Source organism: Tetrao urogallus, assembly GCF_951394365.1.
Source record: "Tetrao urogallus genome assembly, chromosome: 2".
Taxonomy (NCBI): domain Eukaryota; kingdom Metazoa; phylum Chordata; class Aves; order Galliformes; family Phasianidae; genus Tetrao; species Tetrao urogallus.
In genome coordinates this window covers 51946638-51970641 of record NC_136814.1, presented here as the reverse complement: position 1 = coordinate 51970641, position 24004 = coordinate 51946638, and the positions used below count along the sequence as shown (strand labels likewise).

The following is a 24004-nucleotide window of genomic DNA, read 5'->3' as shown; positions in this document are numbered from 1 at the left end:
CAAAAAAGGAAAGAAATTACATTTATTACAAAGCAGATACACAAATTCTAAAATATGTACAAATTACTGCTAAAAAAATGCTTATAAGAATATAAGCAAAGTAAAGAAAAGGCACAAACATCTGTACAATTTAAAAGTACCAGACCCAATAAGAATTTCAAATTTAGTTTTGGTCAGGTTCATGATGACTTGTTATTTTATCTAATTCTTTTGATATAACAAAAGTATATATAATAGCAAACTACTGTAACTTAGAACAGGCATGCTGTAAAGTTGAATACTTCTTCTATCGCTAGAAAAAAAAGTGGGGTAAATGTATGGGTGAAAGTCTCCATGCATCTCAGATCAATGTGGCTTGCTCTTCTCAGACGACAAATCTTTTCTTTCCTGTGTGCTTGATGGGGGCTCGCTCCTGCTGTGAAAGCCCAGCTGTCGAATGTCCACAAAGCTCTTGCTGTAAAAGGTGGGATGGGCTAGTGCAGTCTGTGATGTACCAAAACTGTCCTGTTCATCACCGTGCAAGTCAGGATGGGTGGCTGAGGCACAGGCCTGGCCCGGCTCAGATCCACTAAAGTGTTTAATGCTAAAATGTGCACTTTCTGAGGGTTTCTGGTGAGGCTCAGAGGGCCTCTGCGGCTGCTCCGCCCCATGCAGAGCAGCTTCTTCTGTGGCGATTCGAAGGGAGGCTATGGCTTTCGTACAAGTCTGTATGTTCTCCTCCTGCTCCTTCTCCGTCGCTATTATACTGTCCTCGGAAGTGCTCTGTGTCAGCAACAGCAACGGGGAGGAGGATGTGCTGGGGGGAGCGGTGGGGTGCAAGCTGTGCGGAGAGGTACGCTTCTCGTGGTGCTTGGAAACACCGCGTGACTCTTGAGTGAGGGTTTCTGTCGGTCCTCTTTGCTTCTCCTCAGAGCCCTCCCTCTGCAGGGCCAGAGTGGACGGAGGATGTAAACCTGAAAGGGCTGCAGGTACTGAGTGGACCATCTGGATGCCCCCGATTGGCATCATGGGGATGGGTGCTCGGATCTGCTGCTGGGAGTGTAGTGGAAGGTGGCTGAAGACATAATCGCTCGGACCTTCAGGGAACAAGCTAGGCCTGTGGTGCTCCATAGCTCCTTTTTCTCCATACAAGCCGAAGTAAGGCCCCTGAGACAACCCCTTCCTCTGTAACAAAGAAACAACAACAGAAACATCAGTGCCACCGCTAGCAAAATTCTTGTCAAGCTGCCAAACCACCTGTCTGCTCTCCTCTGCAGCGTGGCCTCCTGTTCACGCAGCACCTTTCATCCAGATGGATCCCAAGGCGTTTGGAGAACTCCACTAATTACTTATCCAAACTACATAGGAGGTTTTGCTTAGCTCAGCCCTACAGGGCTCTTGCCTCTGAGGTGAAATGCAGCAGCTAGTTAAGTGCTCAGCAACACAATGCGGCAATTTAGGTCAGGAAGTGAAGAGTATTATATTCAACTGAAACTGCAGAGAGCATTTGGGGTAGATAGAGTTTCATTCTCCAGGACACATTTGGCCAGGACATCCATCTTACCCTCTGTTTTGGCAAACTGTGCAAATTATACTGGTGTTGGCAGCCTGCACTGGGTATTGGGGCTTTGCTGCAGAGAAATGCACACTGGAATGCTCCCTGTCTGCCATCAGTATGGGAAAATCTTTACTGCGTATACAAGCATTCTGTCTGCTGAAAGATCGTGCTCTGAAGCCCCAGAGAAGGCATTTCGTCCCCCTACTTCCCACCCACCTCACTGACTAAAGAGGAACAGGGAAGTTCAAACACCTCTGCGCAAAGAACTCAAGTTCTTATGTCATTAACACAATGGAGCATCATTTTGGCCTATCTGTAGCATAAACAATAAATAATAACAAAAGAGCAGGCATTAACTGTGAGTGAAAGTGATGATTCTGTAGTGGGGACACTCACTCACTCTTAAGGGTACTGAGAAGAAGGAGGGATTTTGTAATGGGTAGTAAAAAATCACACTGTACTGAATTTTTCAGTGTCTTCCTATTAGTTTCTCTCTTGATAAAATGAATAGCCCCATCTTCACTCAGTATTAAACACATCTTGGGCTTATGGATTTCTCCTTTTTCATTCTTAACTTTTAAATTTTATTTTCTGCTTGATGATTAAGTAGCATTTATTGTCAAACAGCGAAACAACGATGACAAAGTGCAGGATGACATTTTCATAATTGTACGTGGGATGTGGTCACAATACACAGGAACACCCATAGGAAATTAAACGAACAAAATTACCCATCTCTGCTCTGCAAATGGATCAAACACCTACCGGTCGCCCCAGAGCTGTGCCACCACCCCAAGTCCCTGTGCAGCAGCTGGGGACTGTGCTGCTACATGCCAATGTGCCACACTGGCAGCAATTCACTGCTGGGAAATCCTAGTTTCCAAGGCATTAAGCAACCTCTTGATCCCATCCTGGGGAATGGGTTTAGGGGGTAATTAAAGATTCAGTTTCTGTGCTACCCAGCGGCTGAATCTGACTGTGCTCAGATGCTTTGTCCTGTTTAATACAAATCAACGCTGAGACAGGAAGGGTGACCCATAATCATCAGACTCAAACTTAAATGATGTTATTATTCTGAGAATAATCTAATTATGGGAATTTTCCTATTCAGAAAGTGAGACACTCAAGTCTCATAAAAGAGAAACTGTCATAAGAAAGCACAGTGACAGCACGCTGTACTGCTGAATGGGGAAAAATTTACAGAATAAACGAGTTGCCAAGCCACAAGACATAGTTCACCTACTCTGTCAGTCCTTCCTATCGCTAACCTCACCACTGCACAGTTGCTTGCCCCCTTTTTTTTTCCCATCTTTCCTCTGTCAACCCATTTCTCAGTCATGCCGTCCTCTTGGCTGTTTCCTAAACCATGACATTTATCATTAATGCATCTAATGTGAATCTGGGCCAAGAGAAATAGAGCAAAAGCAACCAAACGAAAAGGAGTGAAACTCGTAGAAGAACAAACCTAGTCACACTCAAATCTCTAATCGAGAAGGACACTGGCTTTGCATTGTACTCCGCCACGGTTTCAAAAGGAAGTAGGATGTCTGCCTGTCCTTGTCAGATAGAGGTGGCTAACATGATAGAAACTGCTACATGCCCCAACATCAGCACTATCATCCAGTATATGTCTCTCATGCTTAATTTTTACATAGACAGTGACAGTGTGTGCATGTCCACTGGATGCCTTCCAAGCTTGGCTGAGCACACACAGGATTATCTTTCTCTAACTCTGGCAGATGAGTTTTGAAGTGGTTGTAACTTTCATCCTATTAATACATCCTTTACAGATATCTAGCATTGTCATACTTACACACATGCACATTCATAGGGAAGAGATTGAATATTAGAAGATTTCTCTCCTTTTAGCAAATATCCTGGAAACCCAAAGACTTGATTCTGTTTACAATATTAGATTCCATCACTGACTGCAGTGCAGAAAGTCACTGTTTTTTTGTTATATACTCAGAATGGATTCCTATAATTTCAGTGAGATGAGTTCCTCTCTTTGTCAGGCATAGGGGACCCATTTCATTTTCTAATAGTTCTCATTTGTAGCAGGTAAGCATATTTCCCTCCAACTCCAGGTGATACATAATTTTCCAAACAGTTTTAGGAGCTTTGCAGTAAACTTTTTAGCCTGGTCATAAAGCTAGACTTCCACAACACACCCCAGTGCAAAGTCATAGCCAACTTCACACATATCCCAGAATGCCTTAATGGACAAGCCAGGGTTTACCGTGTATCTGGTACATTATCCAAAACAGACTATAGGGAATTAAGAGGAAGATCACATTTCAAAGCCTGGCAGCCCCAGATCCCCTCAGACCACAGCTTGCAAAAAGATGACAGGTGAAAAAAAATCACTGTGATTACCATATCTTAAAGTACTCATGACTTTTTAAAGTTAAAAAACAAAAAATAATGAACTCAATGGGGAAATTCAATTACAGAGGAACATAATTTCCATGTGCCTTCTAAAAGACAGATACTTAATACAGTGACTAGAAATCTATGTGGACTTCAGTTTCAGGATCAAGTCAATTTGCAGTCCTACTGAGAATGCACTATTGCAGACAACATGCACATACGTGGACCTATTTACAGTTCACCTTTAGGATTTTTATGCTAGCTTTCTGTACAGGAATGTATTTCACTCAAGACGATACAGTATTCAGAGTTCAGGAAGGGATTTAATATCCATATGTCTAGGATGATCAAAGGATCTTGGGTCATAATGATTTTCTAGCGGTGATGCCTAATTCCCTTCAGCCCTTCTGAATAGATCAGGCTTCAGACATCAAAACGAAGGAAAGAGAAGAGCAACTTAAGCAGGTAAACTCATATCAATAAAGCACACTACAGTAACTTCTTATTTTCAGAAACTGCTTGTGAAAACTGGCAAGGGGGAAAAAATGCACTAACTTCTAGAAGCTAAAATAGTTGCTAGGGACAAGTATGTTTTACTAACAACAAGATAAATTCAGCTTCATGACTTAAAGAAGAGGCAAAAATTCTGGTCTATATGAGGAAGTAATGGGGTATACTAGAAGTGAGGAAAAGCAGGAGCAGAATGCAACCATTGATGATGAACCTGATGTTCACAGTATATGAATTGCCAGGTTGGAGGGCACAGTTACTCTGGACTAATCCTGTAGTCTCTTAATCATTTGAATGCCCACTCACAGTTTAAGTACACCTGATGCATTCCTTGAGCATATTCTCCAGTTTAATATCATCTGAAAATAATATTCAGCTCACTTATTCCAAGAATGCTCTGAAATGTGAGTCAAAGCACAATAAATATGACAATAGAGACATTCATCTCCAAAGCACACTCCTGATCCAAACTAAAAAGGGTAACAGAGATGCACTTGAACTGAACAGAATATCCCATCTCTCCTCCTTCTCCCAGGTCTAGGATAAAATAACTAGAGAGAAGAATCACAGCCTTTTTGGTAAGTGCCAGACTGCTCAGAAGGAAAAAAAACCTCTGGCATTGACAGAAGAGAAGATCTTGAAAGAGATCCTTAGAGAGTAATGGTGATTTGCCTTTCAATCTACAGACAGTAATTTAACTTGCCAAAGCCAAAGGTGCACTAGCCTTAGTCTGCTTTGGAGAGAGTATCCTATTGCAAGGCAGCACCTTGTTATTAACTGCCAGAGGAAAAATAACAAAAAGTTCTGTATTATTGTTTATTTTCCCATGCTTTTTTCCACTTCCTAAAGAAATAATTTCAACTGCTTTCTACATGGTACTTCCAACACCAGAGCACTTCACTAGCTCTCTGCACAGGACCACCAAAGAGCATAAACATTCAAAGGGAAGAAACAAGAGGGGGAACCAGATCACCGCTGGCCAAACAGTCTAGAGCAAATATGTAAATTAATTGCAGTGGAGAAGAAATAAAACTCTTTTTTTTTTTTTTTTCTTGGTAACTTCAGGCACCAGAAATACAAAAGCACTCTAATTTCTGCAAGGATTGCATTAGGAATCCAATGCAACTCTGAAACAGAAAGCAGCACTGTAAGTTGGCATCTGCATCGGTGATGCAGTTGCAAATTATGTCCTTATTTGCTGGATTTCACTTCTCTGAAAGTGAAAAAAAGTCTTTATTCCTTTTTCTTTTCTAACAGCTTTCAGACTCAGGTGTTATCTGTCTTCCCACACATTAACATGCATTTCACTTCAACTCAACTTCTGTTTGGCTAAAGTGTATCTCCTAGAAAGACATACAGAGATAAAGAATTCATCTTTCCTTCCTCACTGTGTTTGTTAGATGGATGATCATCCTCATCCCTAATTTCCTCATTTAAATTTGACCAGGCTCTGCTTCCGGTGACACATACGTTCAGGGTCCAGTCACTATACTGAGCTTTGGGTTTCTCTCTAAATATCAACATGCCATTGATTTATCACTGCTTTCTTGTAGGACAAATGTCTGATCCTACCTCAAAAATAAGGTAAGTGTAAAGAGTCCATCTGGTATGGTGAAGAGCAATTTCCAAAGAAGGAGCTAAGAGTGCTAAAAGAGTCCTTACGATGTGCTAAATGCCTTGCTGGAAGGTGTGTATAACACACAAGGCAAATATTACAGCAAGAACTGTCACACTGCCAAAGAATGACTGTTCCATACCCTTTTGCCAGCATCCCCACACATCCAAGATCTCTACTACAGGATGCCAGTGGAAATGTCTCATGGAGGACATTACAACTTGAACTCTCTGTACAATGTCAGCTGTAGTGTCCCACATAATTCCTTGAATTTGATACCACGGCATTATGTCTCTTAAACTGATGGTTATTTATCTTTTCTTTTGTGCTTCCTTGCTTTGTCTGTGAGGCTGGTGGCTGGCTTTGCATTGTTTTTCATCTCTGTAAAGACTGTGTCTGTGAAACTGCAGCAGGGTTTCAACATACCCTTCCCTTCCCTAAGGACAGCTTAGGAAGCCCCCCCCCCTTCTGCTTCTTTCCCCAGCAACAGTGCAAACCATGGCATCACATCTAAGATGAGGGAGTGAGAACATGTGAGAGGTCAGGAAGATCTTGCTAGAGGAAGCAGTTGGTGACAGGGAGATGGAGCAGGCTCTGGCCAAGGGCAAGAGAGGCTCTTCAATAGGTTGCTTGGACTTGTGTTACTTTCACTTATGTGCAGATTCATTCAATATTGCAACTTACCCTAATTCTCCTGAAAAGCCAGGATGACTTTTGGATCTGTCTGGCTAGTGCTTCTTAGTATTGTTTGTGTTTCCAGCCACCTCTGCTGAGCTGCAATAACAAACCAACACAAGCCCACCCTCCTCTGCTTGTCTCAGCAGAGAAATCTGCACTAGAGCCCTGGAGATACTAATTTCAGCTCAGGGTTCAGTTGATCTTCCCTACAGAGAAGAACTGTGACTACACAAACAGCAAAGAAGACTGGTGATGGAGAGGAGGGCAGGAGAGTCCTGTCTGATGTGGAGGCAGCCTGTCAGAGCTCACCCAAGTTGGATCCACACACTGCCCAGAAAGGCACACAGTGACAGGCTAGCAGCAGCAGCAAACATGATGAAGGAAGCGTATGACATAAATAAAAAAAAAGCACACGCAGTAAGGCCATTTCCTAACTCTAAAGACCAAATTTATTTGTGGAGGGAACTTTGCGAATGCTAGGGCCTGTCAAAAGCACCAAGTCAGCAGTTTCTGAGAGTTTATTTACTGAAACAGAACAGCACAAACAGCAGCTGTGCAAGTTTTATATACTTTGTTTTCCACCTAGATAGTGGTGTCTCTGCCAAAAGAGACAGTTGTGATGGTGCTTTCTGCTGGTATACAATTGTCTGCTCCTGTCACAAAATACTACTATTTACACTCCAGCCACAGGTCCTGTTTTAGATGGGCACCCTGCTTTTCCAAGGATTTCCATTTACTTTAGTGTTTTTATTGCATTAAGCAATACATCAGGGATGGGCAACATACTGAAGTATCAAGGTCTTGAGCCCTGATCTGGGCTTGATTCCATTTGACAGTCTGGGAGGTAAAAGGTTTTACAGTGCAGTAACAAACCACACACACCATGTAAGCTTCCTGGGCCATTTAAAGATAAAGACGGGGCAGTTAATGTAAGCCAGCCTAATTTCATTGAAGTTAATAGAGTTACTCTGATGTGTAACAAGTGAAGGTTCAACCTTTTGGCTGACTATACTGTGTCTAACTGAATCAGCATCCTGACTCGGTCCCTGTTTATTGCAAAAGTCTTGCATTCACTCCAGGACTTCCCACTCAAGTTCAAAGCTTTGTTTTTCTACAAAACGGCAAAGTTCTTCAAAATAGTATGCACAAATTAAGCAGGAACATCATTTCTGACAACAGGAATAAATATTCTTTCATACTTACTGAATGACCCACTGGAATAGATTCAGACTGCAAATATTGACCCATAGGCAACGCTGGATTATGGTATAAGCCCCTCCTGGGAGATGTCGCTCTAACCGAGGCCATGTATCTCCTTTCTCGCCTAGGAGACAAATCTCTTCTAACAGATGCATCTTTCCCTGGTGACACTGGTCTCCTTGGTGATAGGTGACGTCTTGGTGAAACGTCCCGTCTTGGTGATAACTCTCTCCTCAGCACAGCCTCCTTCCGTGGAGAAAGGTGTCTCATGGGTGATATATCTCTCCGGGGTGACAAATGCCTTCTGGGTGACAAATCTCCTTTAGGCATTAAATACCTCTTTGGTGAGTTATCTCTATATGGTGAAGAATCATAGCCAGGGGATGACTGCTGACTGGAAGGTGAGAGGTCCCTTGGAGACGAATTGGGGTCTAAGGAAAGCATGCAGTCCTCATCCATGCAGCTAGGTATGTCTAACCTGTCTTTGTCGGGCTCTGAATCGGTGCTCTTACTCTGGAAAAACCTCTGATATTCTGTCATCTGTGAGTCTTCACAGGAGTCGCTTGATGTTACAAGCTGAGTAACCTGAATGCTAGGTAAAGTGACCAAGTAACTGATGAGGGAGGAGTGTCCCACAGAAAGGGAGCCCTCGGGGGAAGCCCCCTGCGATGCCCCAGCTGAGTTCACCGACAGGGAGGAGAACTGAGGGGGCTGAGGGCTAGTGCTTCTTGATCTAGTTTTTGGTGTTGAGTCTCCCTGAGTATCATCAAAGTCATCCTCATCTTCATCATCTTCATCATTTTCATCACCATCCTCACCATCGGACTCCTCTGCATCAGAAAACTGATGCTCTGCTGACAGGCCTGCCAGGTTGCTACTCTTCTCTGTCTCCTGCTGCATGTCTTCCATGTTTTCTGAAAAAGCCATAGCAAATCAAAACGGTAAGCACATGCCACACTTCTTCTGTCACATTCAACCCCACCCAGAACACCTAGTGCCATCGCTGGATGATCTTCATCTGTGATGGCTAAATAAAGCCATTCCCAACAGTCTCAAAATGTATTTTTTCATATATATAAACCTTAAAACTTTATATCCAAATTCTGTCCTGTGAAAATGAAACAAAATTCACCCTACAAACAAAATTCACCCTACCCCCCCTTGTAACTTCACTGAATGTTACCATCCCTCATACATAAATTGATAATATTTGGTACTTTGTATGAGACAGATGACACATTTCTATTTCTAGCTCTTCCTGATGCATCATAAAAAACATACTATAGACAAACAGATCAGATTTATTTTTTATACTTCCTGTTTGCTAGATGCTTCATAATTAAAAAATGCCCAAAATACTCTTAATACATTTTCCCATGCCAGGCACTATGCGAAAATGCAATGAGTCATTTGCATACTCCAGAGGCCATTTCAACTAAATTAAATCATTCTGACATACCTGCTTCTTCAGTTTCAGCATCGTCTACAGATGTCATTGATACTCCAAGCTCCAGGCATTTTTTCATGTGTGCTTTAGACTTCATATGTTTTGTCAGATTTCCTATGGATCAGAGATGAATCTAATTAACTGACAGCAGCAAAGATCACTTTCAAAGTGAAGTTTTGGTGTATAACTCAATTATCCTGCGGATATCCTGTTTTCAGTTTAAAAACAAACAACAACAGTGAAACAGACAAGGCTGAACTCATCTGGCCCATTGCCCAGAGCCTGTTTTAATGAGAATGGGCTTTTATATCTTAAAAAAAGAGAAGAGAGAGAAGAGAAGAGAAGAGAAGAGAAGAGAAGAGAAGAGAAGAGAAGAGAAGAGAAGAGAAGAGAAGAGAAGAGAAGAGAAGAGAAGAGAAGAGAAGAGAAGAGAAGAGAAGAGAAGAGAAGAGAAGAGAAGAGAAGAGAAAAGAAAAGAAAAGAAAAGAAAAGAAGAGAAAAGAAGAGAAAAGAAGAGAAAAGAAAAGAGAAAAGAAGAGTAAAGAGAAAAGAAAAGAGAAAAGAAGAGAACAGAAGAAAAGAGAGGTATATAGGCACCTCTCCACTCTTCCATACGACATTTAGGTGTACCAGCAAACTCAGAAACTCACTTTTGGCAGTTATTTATCCCTGGGCCTAGTGTCTGTGATAACTATATATTGCCTGGACATTAAAGAACAACAATGCACTGTTGTTCAGGGTTCAGTCAGTTTCACAGTGGCACTCACAAGCTAAGCACTCTCCCACTTACTTCATATGTATTTCCAAACATTCAGTACTCTGAAGGCATTTGCTGAACCAGCAGTATCCCTCGAAAAGACACTCAGTTCAAGTTTACTGGCTGCAATCTCTGATCAGAGAGGAGCTGTACTGAAAGCACTCACCTGGGATGTGGTAAATCCAAGTTCAGCTCCCTGCTTTGGAGTATGGATCTGAACCAGACACAGCAGGGATTTGAAATCAGATCTCCCACTCCCATGAGGGAGCAATCTAACACTAGACTATTGACTTTCTGGAGTGTCTGTCTTCGTCTGTTTTTTTCACAGATAAGACAACTGGGTTGAGACTGGCCCCAGGGGACATTCCATAGCAAAGAATCCTGGGCACAAAAAGCACAAGCCAGAGAAATGAGAATATCAGTCTAATCCATTAGCCACTTTAGTCACATCTGCAACAGACAACTGGGAAAGTGCCAACCCAGACACGGCACTTCTTAGTTCAAAAAAAAGCACTCTGTGAGTGTACGTATGCTGCTTTTGGGACCCTGACTGGTGTCTCCAGATGGCAGGAACAGTGCATCACTCTCTGAGATAGCAGAGGTGTGCTTAGAAGCACACAAATTCCTTTTCTCTGATTTCAGTCCTAGGTAGTTCATATAACTCCCTTCTCAGTAAGTTTCTTATGGTGTCTATGTACTGCATGAAAAATCTAACTCAGCCTTTGATGCTTCTATGTGGCTAAATACTTTGAAGGTCTGTCCCCAACTGTCTTCAGCAAAATAGCTACAATACTTATGAGGCTGACAACTGTCCATGAGCAGCAACACACCAGTTAAACACTTCTTGCACTTTGAAGGCTTAGTTTCTTCCTACTCATCCCCCTATTGTGCAACAGCACACCACCTCCTCCCTGTTACTTCTTCTCTGCCAGAAATGCCAGCCTCAGCAAGCAATTTCACATTTATTTCCATGCCATCTCTTCCACCTGGATGTTCTCTCTGAACAGAGCTGCAAAACCATGATCCTCCCTTTATGTCTCTCCTAAAGACCCATTTCTCCTGCAATGTCAAATGTAAATAGTGATTTAAGAACAGCTCCACAGATAGACCACAGAGACTACCAAATGCAGCTACTTCCATTTGTCTCTACACCCCCATCAAAGTTCTCATCTTAAACTAGATTGATGGGTCTACTGCCATCTATTAGCTGTGCCCATCTTTGGTAGAGGAAGAAGTGTTGGAGTCATGGAAACTATTATAATCCTCATTCCTCAACACAGCCATGAAGTTGCACTGGGATCTCAGTAGAAATTTATTTCAGCTTCTTCTCTTCTCCTTCAAGTAAATACAGTACAATAGGATCAGAACCAATTTCCCTTCATGGTCAGAGCAAAGCTAAAAAAACTGAGAATGTAAGGCTTGTTTGGACTGTGGTACAAAGAAATGCTACCACAGAAGAGAGTTTTTCCTCTTTTATGTAGACAGTTGCATGGTAAATCCAAATTCCAAAGAATATCACGATCCATGGCCATCAGGTAACAAATGAAAGCTTTTTTTCTGTGCTGATAAATACATGTGAACACAAGATATCAGATCTCTATCAATAATTAATGCTGCAGTGGATGGAGTGGCCCACCTGGGAGACATACATTAATTATAAACTTGAAACCGACCTCCTGCAAATCATGTGAAGGCATGTTTTCCTCACTAGCTGATGCTCTTCTTCTACAATGTGTCATACTAAGTGTACTCGTGTAGTAGCATTTGGGCATTGTTGCAGTTAAATTTGTACCATGTAACAACTTTGGCAAAAAGTATTGTTTGTGAGGATAGTTCTTAGCTACTATATTTTATCTCCAGAAAACTGGACCGGTCATAGCCCACAGCTCTTAATGAAGCTATCCAAGGAGTCTCTAAGTCTCACAATATCCCTGGATAAATTCAAGAGAAAAGAACAATCTCTGTCATGGAGTCCTGTATCCATAAACATAGTCATTTTGTTTCAAAGAAAATTCTTTTCTTCAATGCAGAGGGTGCTTGGCTCCCAGATGGCAAAATATCTCAAGATTTGTTTGTAAAGTGGCAAAAGTTCAGGAAAAAGGGTCAAGTACCTTTAGTTTTGAAGGCAAAATTGCACAACTTGCATACATAAGGCCGGACATCAGTATGAGTGCGGATATGCTTTTTGAGCATGCTTGGCTTTTTGCAGCGAATTCCACATTCTTCACAAATATACTTTCCTCGGCCACGTCCTCTGACATAGACATAGTCTTCATTTGATTTATACCTGTTGAAAGAGAATGAGTATTTAAATCATATAGAGGCTAGATCACATGCAGGCACAAACATTATCTCTATGCACCCAATCCTGATTTTATATCTCACCACAAAACTGCCACTGAAGATCATGTGAACTGCTGAATTTTCAAGCTGAAACGCACAAAGCATTTCCCTTTCACAGGGGAGGCACTAGTCTCATTGTGTTTGTGTATCTTATTTTTTTAACAATGTGAGAACGAAGAGCTATGGTATGGGTATGCTACAAACACCTTGTTAGGAAACAGATTAGCCACCATTCCTGTAGACAAAGCGCAGCCTCGTATATGAATCTGCAGATTGGGTTCATGTAATCTATCTGTAGTCTTGAACCATGTGGGCATCTACCACCACTGAAAACAGAGCTCTTTTGTGGTATAATTAATTTGACTCATTTAAATGTATTTATCTGATTTATCCCTTGGGATCAGATAAATCACATCCTGCAAATGCCCATTTTCCCCTATTAAACATAAAGGGAATGCAGATAGCTAGCAAGAATGTATGTATTTACACTACTCATGTCTGAAGTTCCTAAACATGGATCTCACTCTAAGGAACACTGTGTTGAGCTCATGCAGGTACGGTACATGCTGCTCTAGAAACAAAATGGGAAACTTTCCACCTGCCTACTTAGCAGAACACTGTAAAAGGAATTTTTCTTAGCACAGGCATAAGCATTCAGTGCTATTTTTGTTGATTACATTATCTGTTAGATAAGAATTAAGATATGCAAATCGATACAAAGCTGCACATTTCATTTACTATTACGATAAACTCATAATACTGAAATCTAAAAGAGTTGAAGAGATCTGCCCCAGCTGTTTTGAGGCCTGAAGTTAGTGGGCATTCCATAGAGGGAGAACTTTATCCTCAGTATCCTGAAGTAAAATTTAGAAATTGCAAGAACCAAGAAACAATAATTTTCGATTCCTTTTTCCTTCACTGTCCTCTCCTAAGCAGCACAAAGTACTTTCAGACACATCGTGGATGCAAATCCCACAAACCATCACTGGTACTGACAGTCAGCACTTTAGATAAATAAAGGATTGTGTGAAAGTTCTGCTAATGTGATGATAACTCTATCAGAAGCAAGTGGCAATTTGGAGGGTTACACTGAAACATTTGTCAAGTCTGCTTTTCTTAGGTGAACACCTCTGTGTGTTCAACAATATTACTGGCAATGTAAATACTGCAGCTATCTTAAAAATGCATAAAACACTGTTTTGTTTTCATGTCCATTGTACCATCTACTGAAAACAGCAACTCCTTTGTTTTCACATGCTAACAACTCCTAGCTATCTCTCTATCCATTACTTCATCAGCCACCTTCAGGCCTTCTCCCAGACAGAACAAATGTCCAATATTGTTTGAAAGACTGCCATGTTATCTGCTTTTCATCGTTCCTTGCTGTCCAGTTTTGCTGGGATGGAGTCTACTAAGTCATCCCTGATTGATAATGCTAAGAAAAATGCTGTGTTACATCTGCTTTTCTGTAGCTCCATCTCTGCTGGTCTTCTGCCTGACCTCACTCCACCAGCTTCTACTACTCTCAGATCCCACTGGGCACAAAGTCAATTAGATAACAACCATCTCTTTGTCATTCATATGCACAGCTCTTGAGCACAATTGATCTTGACTCTCTAAGTATGTCCCACCAAAACAAAACTGTAACAAAAACAACACACATAAATTGGACATGTAAATATGGTCTGGTCTAAATGCTGAATCACAAGTTTGAATCTATGGTAAATACCTTTCCTAGCACTACGAAATATTAGATCTTTTAACTTGGGCTTCTCTCAAATTTTTCAGCAAGTTTCCCTTTCCCACTACATAACTTTCATGTGCCTATGGTCACAGGTGCTCTGAATTTGATTTTAATGAGGTGCTAGAGTTAAAAGTATTCATAAGCCTTGGAGTCCTAAAATATCTAACTGAAATGCTATTTTATTGGGGATTTTCAATGATCAATGTCTATTACTGATAGATATAAAAGAGGAAACACAAGCAAAGTGTGCACTATTGCTGTAAACTGATAACATAATAAAGCAAGATGTCAGATGAGTGGGAACATTTGCTTTATCCCTCCTTTCTTTCAGCTTCACACCATAAGTAACTAGCAGTATGCAGCAAGCACTGAACTTAAAATTGCTGACTTTCTTTCATATCCCACCAGGGTTCTGCAGTCCTAGTTGATGGAAAGCAGATTTTGTGAATCAAATCATTTTATTTGAATCAAGCCATCCACCAGAGGTGATAATTTTGTTGGTAGGTTCCTACTTCAAAACCCCTTCTGCTGCACAGCTTACAAACAGCTCTTGACTGGCTTTAGTGTGGTAAGTGATGTTCTGTGACATCTGCTTTTCTGCTGAACTCCATTCATTCTGTTGCTTCAGCTTCTCACTGGTTCCCAGCCCTACCTAACTCACTTTTAGTCTACTTGCTATACAAGCACTTTGCTGCCCTGGCACAGAGCAGCTGCATGACCACACCTTCCTGTATAAAAGACAAACTTCCCAGAAACTGAAAACTGTGATGACTGCAAATCTTCCTCAGCTGTGAATTCTGAATAGCTTTCTCTGCATTTACAGCACAAAAATAATCAAGAGCCCTAAGCAAACCCACTCCTCAGGACAAATGAAAAATGAATGAAAACACCCTGCTGAAACAAGATATTGCCACTTGTGCTTATCTGTCTAGGGGAGAGAAGATGAAACAAACACAACAGACATCTTATGCATAGTTCAGTGCACTGCTTGTGCGCTCAGGTGATGCAAATATGAGCTTGATGAAAGAAGAGAACAGAGTAGAAGAGAACAGCTCTACAAACAGCCGAGAGCAAGCAAGCAAAAAAGCCCACTCATCTTAAAAAGCTAGCTTTTGGAAGTCATGAACTAAAACCTGAAGAAAAGGACAAACTGATTAGTCAGAACAGAAAGTAATAGAAGTCAGGGTTACTAAATGTAAAGAATATTAGATCAATTTAAAAGAACAAATGACCAAAACCAAAATAATGAAAAGAATAAATCCTCTTCCACAAACAATTCCCGTAAAATGAACATTAAAATGTTCATCTATAAGGAAAGCGTGGACTGATTAACACTATATCACCTCATTCACTATAGAAAGCTACATATGAAGGACATATGCTCCTATTAGAGAAGCATACTGCACCAATTATTTGTGCCCTCCCAACTCCAGAAATTAATGTGCACATCAAGTTTTCTTTCTTTTTGTTCTATTTCAAGAAGGGAGAGTAATCATAGCCAAGTAATACTAGGAGATACACCTAACTGACACGTGAAATATATTCTTTTACACAAATAGTTTCATAGACCTTGTTGGTGTACAGGGAAACTTAAGATGGTGTGAATAACACACTAAGTTTTCATAAAGAAGGTGTTAGACTGTAGAGGAGTTTTATAGAGTGATCCGTTGCACGTTGCACTGATCTGAATCCCCTACAAGTTGCTTTTCTTAACACACTTTAATCCTTCCGACCTCTCATCATTTAGCTTACATCAGCGCAAGCTATCTTCAGCTGAGTGATCCAAATTCAGAAATGATACAGAGTGGGAAGCAGGCAAATCTTATACTTCAAAGTGGGCATGAATTCAAGTAACAGCTTTTTAAATTTCTTAAAAACTTAGGGTCATCCCTGAACTTGGATCGCTCTGATGCAGCCAACATACTTACTTGGGTACTAGAAAAATATACAGCCACAGAAAACATCCAGGCTCTGTGTCTGGGCCAGCATACCAACTATAATGCTCAAAATAACATTTTCAGTCTTTCAAGTAAGATGTAGGCTCTACCCTTTCACTCTTACAGACCAGAAAGAAATGTCAATGTTTATTTCATGGACATTGTCCAAGGGGAATCAAGCTACATGATGGTATGAAGGACAACTTTTAGAGTACAAAAATATGAGAGAAGGAATAGCATGTGCAAATTTATCACATCTCTACCATTAACTACTTAGTTATCCCAATAACACATTGTTATGAAACTATTTGGGTTTGGTAAGACTAAAAAATAACTACTTTGTTCAGCCGTTTGACTACTTACTACTAATCTTCAGCAAATAATTGCACTACGTCAGAATTTTTAAAAGAAATAAAGCAGTATCTTACATTTTAGAGCATACTCTTAGAGAGAGATAAACAACTGTTCATTTCTTTCTTTTTTTTTTTAACAGACTTCATAAGCCTCAAAATATTGCTAATCATCTTTCAGTTCTCCTTTTTCCCTCTCTCTATTAGTTGTTCCTATTATCAAAGGAGCAAGAGATAGCCATAGTAAAATCAATCATTTTATCAACCTTAGATGATATATCTATGGATTAGGCTTAGAAAACAGATTTCATTGCTATCTCGGATTTTATCAACAAATCCAACTTCAGTAAATAAATATAATATTACGAGAATAAGAGTAAACTTTCCAAGCTAGCCTATTCAGAGAGCCTATTTGTCTGCCTAAGCAGAGGCACACAAAGTCAAAAAATGGAAAGATGTCCTTATGGAAGCTATTAAACAATTGCATAGAAAATAACAAAATCTTGAATGTGCATTTCTTTAATTATAATTGAAAGAACAAAGATGACAATGCAGAGTGAGCATTCTCAAAAGGATGCAAAAACTGTAACTGTCCTATAGCATAGTAGAACTATGAGTAACTACACAGATATCCTGTAGTTTAACACTGACATACGTAAGACAAGAAGAAGCTTGGGTGCTACAACACACGGCTGAAATACAGGAGACTGTTTACATCCCAGTTCATTCACATTCATTTTCAAATCTAGTGAAAACAACAGGCTGAGCTTTGAAATTTCCAGTTGCATTTTCTTACCCTCCTTCAAAGATTTTAATTCGTATCGGCTCAGTTTGTTTGGATGTAATGTCTTTATCTCCATGAATGTCTCCTTTTACTCTTTCTTTTATAATATTCCCCACTACTTTCTTTTCAAGCTTGCTGCCAAACAAGAAGAATGGCTCGTGTTTCATCTGCAGAACAAAGTCAAGGAATGGTGTTACTGCTGGAACACACAATCAATGCACACTTTATTTCAAGTACTTTCAACATTCCAGGTCAAAGCCAAACTTTCATTGGTGCAACTCTAGACAATGAATTAATTTGTCCCATTCAACTTGGTGGAGAATAAGAGAGGGGGTAACCTAGATACATTTTTATGTGAGCCTGGAAAGAAAATGCAGCACCATATCTTTCCTCAGGAGGAAAAAAACAAAACAAAACAAAACAAACAAACAAAAAAAAACAACCATGGAAAATAGAGATGGAAAAGCCTTAGAAAGTAATTTATTGCCATTACAGAATTTTCCCTGGCACCATTATCTAATGCTTAGTCCATGAGGACGAATCAGTATGTAAAAAACATTAAAATGATCTGAAGAGCCTTGCTTAATTTTAAGTTAATCTTTACTTATGGACCTGCATGGATGCTTATGTCCTCTGTTTGAATATGGACCATGCAAAAAGGACAAAATAAAAGGAGATAACTTTTCAGGTTCTGAAATATGTGAAGAACAGGTTTTGAAAGCCTCGCTTTTTAGAACTAATTCTCAAAATGGAGACAGAGGCAGCAGAAGTAGCAGAGTTTGCAAAGGGGTAAACTGAGGCTCAGAAGTTGTCATGGGAAGATATCAAAGTTTGATTTCTCAATGGGAATTTTTTTTTAAGTAATTAAACTATATGTCATAGTTTACAAGGATTTTCTCAAATAAAGACATATTAATTTAATTTTATTGAAACCTTCTATTTACCTGAGCAAGTTGCTTCCATGCACTTGATGATGTCAGTTTACCAGCTCCAGGTCTATGCATAGCAGCCAGGGTGTAGATTTCTGCGGTGTTTTTTTGCTTGGACCTTAAAAGTGCTAATGTGGTCTTTGTACTTAGCCCAGATGGATTTGGGTTACATGAACTTATACACCATGAAGCGTAAACAGAAGATTTGAGAGTTGGTTGCTGAATGTAATTGGGTTTCGTATAGTTTAAGAAACACCAGCTCACAGTAGTAGTAGTGCGCAGACTTGGGAACTGAAGGATCTGCTGAAAATCCGCTACATCTGTCAGGAGAATAGTTGAGCCCGTGACTTTCCCACTGGTACTGGATGTCATCTGGACTAGCATCCCAAGAGGCAATTTTGGATGTTTCAGTTGGTCTTCTGGCTGAATTTCTCCTGGTGGCAATGAAGACCTTTGTGGACTCATGCTCATATCTGAGGCTGTTTCATCAACATCCAGTTCTTCTGGAGATTCTCTTCCTTCAGAAGGACCGCTGGATTTCTGTCCTGGTGATGTGGAATCAAAACTAGAAAGTTTCTCCCTGATTAGTGGGAAAGCATCAGCTGTTGGCACACTGACAGGTGGGAAATCTTGAGATGAAGAGGACGACAGTGGTGAAGAGGATGACACGGATGGCAGACTTTCTTTTGGCTCAGTAGCACAGCTCTGCCTTACTAGTTGAGGCTTCTGCATTCTTGGAAAATCTTTCTTTATATCTGAGTTAGTTAACTCAACTGCGCTTAGCTCTTCAACTATCTGCCCATACATCTTTTCTTCTTTGACTCGTTTCTGCTGCTTGGTCTCCATGAAGAGCTCCAAGCTGCTGGCAGGTGAAAGCATCCGTTTGCTTCCACCCAAGGTAGAAGCCATGTCAGAACTGGAAGTTAAACAGAGAGGAATTGAGGACTCCAGTCCAAGTGATAGTGTCTGTGGCACTTTCCACAAAGGGTATTTTTCTAGCCCTCCATGTTGACCTAACATCTGAGCTATGTTAAATCCAATTCCATGCATTGTTGCACTAGTTACCAATGTTCTTTGAGAAACAGTCTCATCAACTTTACAAATTACAATTGCAGGACTGTTGCTCTGTCCAAGGATCTGGGAAATGCTTGTGTACATGACACTACCATAAGACGGCACATGGGTTTGAATCCTGACGGGAACAACTGTTCCTGGCAAAGGTTGTACAGATCCATCACTGGGGGAGTCAAAATCTGCCTGAAGATGCTGTTCAGAGGAGGTATCTGTTGGTTTAATGCTATGCTCTGACTGGTACTTAGCAAGAGTAATTTTTGAATACTGCCCAGATGTTCCTGAGTAATGCTGGTATGCTTGCTCTTTAGCATGCACATAATCAGCTGGTTTCTTTCCAATAAGCTCTGGAGCGTGTTCCAGGTGATAACTTGGAGGAATGTCTGTTTGGAAAGGTTGCTTGATGTAAGATTTCTGCAGCTGCTGTACAAAATGATGCTGGAAGTGTAGAGGTTCTGTGCATGACTGCCACAAGACTGGCTGCTGAGATGGTGGTAAATGAACCATGCAGACAGTTGGATAAGGGAACTGAAACAAGGTGCTATGAATAGAGGGAAATGGGACATTTTCCTGATGTGCAAATAGCTGCTGTTGCTCTGATGGATGTTTGTTAGAAATATAAGGTGCTTGTTGGATCAAAGGAGTCCTTAACATTTCTGGACTATCTGCAAGAAGAGCCTGTTGTTGGGCGAGGTGGGATGAGTTATTAGCAAGTGGAGCACAAGCACCAACAGCCTGTTTTCCAGAGTCATCTACCTGAATGGGCTGAAGTACAGAGGAAGGCGAGTGATGCCAAGAAAGCTGGGAAGAGCGAAGACCAGCCTGTGCATGTTCCATCTGCTCCTGCTTTATACTTTGTTCTGTGCTCTGATCAGTCTGGGAAATCTCTGGGAAACCGCTAAAGGAAGCCTGGCGAACCAAGAAGCATTTCTTCCTTTCCCGTGATGGAGATAGAGCAGTAGTTGGTGTCCCAGCCGAAGAAGCATGAGACAGGTTCCCATAATCAAAGGATTTACTTCGAATCTCAGGGATTTCAGCAGCGTGAGGACAGGGCATCTGTTCAGATGAGCAACGTCTCATTTCCCTCTGATGGTGATGCCCAGGGACGGAAAGTGAGTAAGCACCAGCTGGAACTGTTAAAAACTCAGACTGTTTTCCAAACTCATCTTGTTTGGAAGGTGTGATGAACTTCACATTTTCTTCTCTTTCAAAGGACATTGAAAAACTTGAACTGTGGGATAAATTACTTTCCTGGCTAGGGCTGCGAGAAAGGCTTGTACCAGTGGACTCAAAACTGGAATCTCCAGAAGAGTGCTCCATGTCAGCCAGTCGTAAACGCTTCTTCTTGGGTGGGAGCTTTTCAGCTGGCAGTTGAGAAAGGGTTTCACTTCTCTGAGGCCACTGGAATTCTTCAGTTGGTCTCTCCTGCTCTTTGTTCTGCACTTCTTTATCTTTCTCCGGCTTATCCGGCTCCTCTGTGACACGAATTTCAGGTACCTGTATGTTATGCTGGCGAACCAACCTGGGCTGCATATGATATGACTGAGGCTGCTGGGACGGAGACGGCTTATTGGTGTCAGTATTTTCTGTTTGTGGAGCTCGGTCTGGACTCATTGGGGAGTCACAAATCTCATTCTCACATGTTTCAGACGGTGAATAGATCTTATCTTGCTGGCATGCAATATGTTCTGTAGATTCAGACCTTTCAAATGAGTTTGGCCTGCTCAACGAATTTGTGTGCTGAATGACAGAAATGACATTTCCAGGGGGCTTTCTAGATAGTGATTCTGCAGTCTTTTCTTGCTCTGCAGTTAAGACTGAGTCTTCCAGAGAAGCTGCTGGACTTCCAGACTGCAGGTAAGGCCTGCACATGTCAAAACGTTCTGCATGGCAATGGGCAGAATTGTCCAGACCTTGAAGGGAAAATCCACTCCTTGGCACATCCTGAATTTGGGATTTGGGATCAAAGTCCAAAGGCTGAATTCCTGCAGTGCTGCTAGTCGTACTGCTGCAAAGCATGGGACTGTCCTCTTCATCTCCAACACTCTCCTCTTTCCTTCGCTTTCTGTTTTCAAAAGTTCCAAGCATGGATGGCATCGCCTGAGATTGCCCAAGTGGATCAATGAAGTACTCTCCTCCCTTGTTTACTCCACCTAAGGATGGAGAGTCTCTGTAGTTCTGCTTCTGAGCTTCAAATTCTTCCCATTTTCTGTAGTGCTTTCCACTGGCATCATAGTCATAGAAGGTCTTGTCTCCCACTTTCTTCTCTTTTGAGGATGGTCCTTTGTCACCTGCTATTTGTCTACTGGAAGAAATAATTATATTTTTCCCTGGTCTTCCATGGTAATCTGAATCTGAGTGCCCCTCCTGCACAGAGGGCAATTCAAAGGCAGCCTGTCTTCTCAACATCCTTTGGTGGGATATTCCCACTGTGCCAGGGTAAAAAACATCATCAGAGCCAGTCATCTTCTCATCAAATGAATGGCTTCCTCTCAGAGATGGGGGAATACTTAAGCTGTTCGCAGAAGAGGTTGGCATGGAGTTACTTCTTATAAGAGGAGAAGAATCTACAGGGGGTTCAAGAAGGACAGGCACCTCACCCTGCTGACTGGCTTGGTACAGGTTGGATTCACTTTTGATGGGGGATGTGGCGTTCTGGGATTGTCTAGATTCTGCATTTCTGCCTGGATAAACTTGTGTAGATTTAATAGAGCTCAAATTACTGGAGTCAATGAGTTCTTCTTTATTTGGAGTCAGCTGAGAAATATGTTCCTCAAGCATTTTTATATCCAATCTGTTATTTAAGAGAGGTAATGGCTCTGCTTTGCCCTTTCTACCTATTAAACTATGTTCCTGATTTGTTGTGGCTACTGTTAGTGCTGTTCTTTGATTAATCCTATAAAACTTCCCAAAGATGATCTCTTCATAAGACTTTGCATTGGTATTTGGTGGGCTTATTTGTTGCTCAGCACTTTCTGAGCGGGAAAAGTAACCCGAGTCAGTGCTTCCTTTACTGTGTGGGCTCAGGAGGTTTAACGACTGCTCAGAATCTTGCCCTTTTTTCTCTGACAGTCTTAGTGCAAGTCGCTGCTTAACTGTGTGAGAGTCATCAGACTTAGTACTTAAGGATGGGTTTTGCAATATATCAGAGCCAATATAGGGTGAACTCTCACTGGGTAACTGAATTCCACTCTTAGGGATAATCAAAATGGGCACTTTCATTGGCCCCACCAAGGACTCTTCCATGGAGGAGTGAAAACTGCTCCTGCTAGCCATGTCCAGGGGGAGCTGTGGGACGGGGCTCAGTTTTTCAGACCCCTCCATTAGGAGTGAGGTCTCCTCATCAGTGTCTGTGCTCTGCTCACCATCTGAATGTATTTCAGCTTCCACATCAATGTAACTGGCATCTAGATCCAACTTAGAGACTGCTGACTCTGTGAAAGGTACCAACCCTGCTTTAATTGCATGAGCATGTGACTTTCTGTGCTTGTAGAGGTTGCTCTTTGTCTTGAAGGAGAAACCACAAGGAACACAAGGGTATGGTCGTTCCCCAGTATGAGACCTAATATGCTTTTTAAGTACACTGGGTTTGGCACAAGCCCTGTTACAGTAGGGACAAATGTACTTGCCAGGCTTTTTGGGTTTGTGCTCCTTCTTGTGAGCATCTTCTGATTGTTCTAAAGATTTCTGTGAATATTGGCTGTAAGTGGGGTTTAAGCTTGAAATCTTCTTCCTGGAGAAACCTCCACTATGGCTATGCATATGAAAAGGAAATAAGTCCTCTGAGGCAACTGATTGCAAGTGGCTAGGAAACTGCCATGGAGGGCCTTCCAAGCTCTGATGTGGCTTTATGTTGTGCAAGAAACCTTGTGGCAATGAATGCTGTGGGAAAGAAAGTGAATGTTGACATGAGTAAGGAGTTGGACGATGCTGTGGATATTGCTTCTCCGTGACTTGCTGTGCAGCTTCGTTTGATGATACCAGTTTCCCAGAACTAAAAAGTTGTGCTGATGCTGTGTTTCCAATTTGCTCGTGATCTATTTGTGGTTGCCTCTGTATTTCTTGATTGCCAAAAGTGCTCATCTTAATAACAGCTGAATGTTCTTGCCTCCATCTACTTGGTACTTTAGCAGTTTCTCCAGACCCTGAGGTAGCGTTTTGCCCTATAGCTGTATCCCCAGAGTCCATTTTGTTACACAAGGTCTTAAGTGCTAGTTCACTTGAAAGCTGTGCAGACTCATGGAGTGTGTCCAAAGCTGTGCTTTTTAAAGTTTTGTTGCTCCCATTTTTCCAGAGCTGTTGCAAGTTCACAGACTTTTCTTTCTCTTTGGAACTTTCTACGCAGTAGTCTATAGGCATTAGATTTGTGTCTGTATACTAATGTGATTATTATACAGTCCTGTTCATGGCATAAACTTTCTTAAGCAGTTTATTACACATTTGCAAAGGCTTATTATAGCATTTGGACATTTTCCATTATTATTAAACACTGAGATGCAGAATGACACACAGATATTTGTGATCTATTAGAGCAAAATTCTCTTCATCTCTTCCATGGCGACACAGCTATCTGTAAGGAAAAGTAAAAACAAAGAACCCCCCCCCACAAATTAGTATAGTCAGGCAAAATAACATCAGTGCAATTGATTGCATTTTAATTGAGCCTTTCATTAAAAATATTAAGGTACTTAAGTAAATGTAACTACATTTCACAAAAGCCCATTTTGTGAGG

At 41.2% G+C, this 24004-nt stretch overlaps 1 protein-coding gene across 1 annotated transcript; it reads right to left on the bottom strand.

The window, feature by feature from the left end:
• Nucleotides 1–345: 345 nt before the first annotated feature.
• HIVEP2 (HIVEP zinc finger 2) lies at nucleotides 346–23631 on the bottom strand (the record flags this gene model as incomplete). Its single annotated transcript, XM_079550099.1, has 6 exons — nucleotides 346–1164; nucleotides 7914–8824; nucleotides 9370–9471; nucleotides 12226–12401; nucleotides 17285–17439; nucleotides 18217–23631. The coding sequence occupies 6 exons, from the start codon at nucleotides 23629–23631 to the stop codon at nucleotides 346–348; spliced, it is 7578 nt and encodes a 2525-aa protein (XP_079406225.1).
• Between the last annotated feature and the right edge of the window lie 373 nt (nucleotides 23632–24004).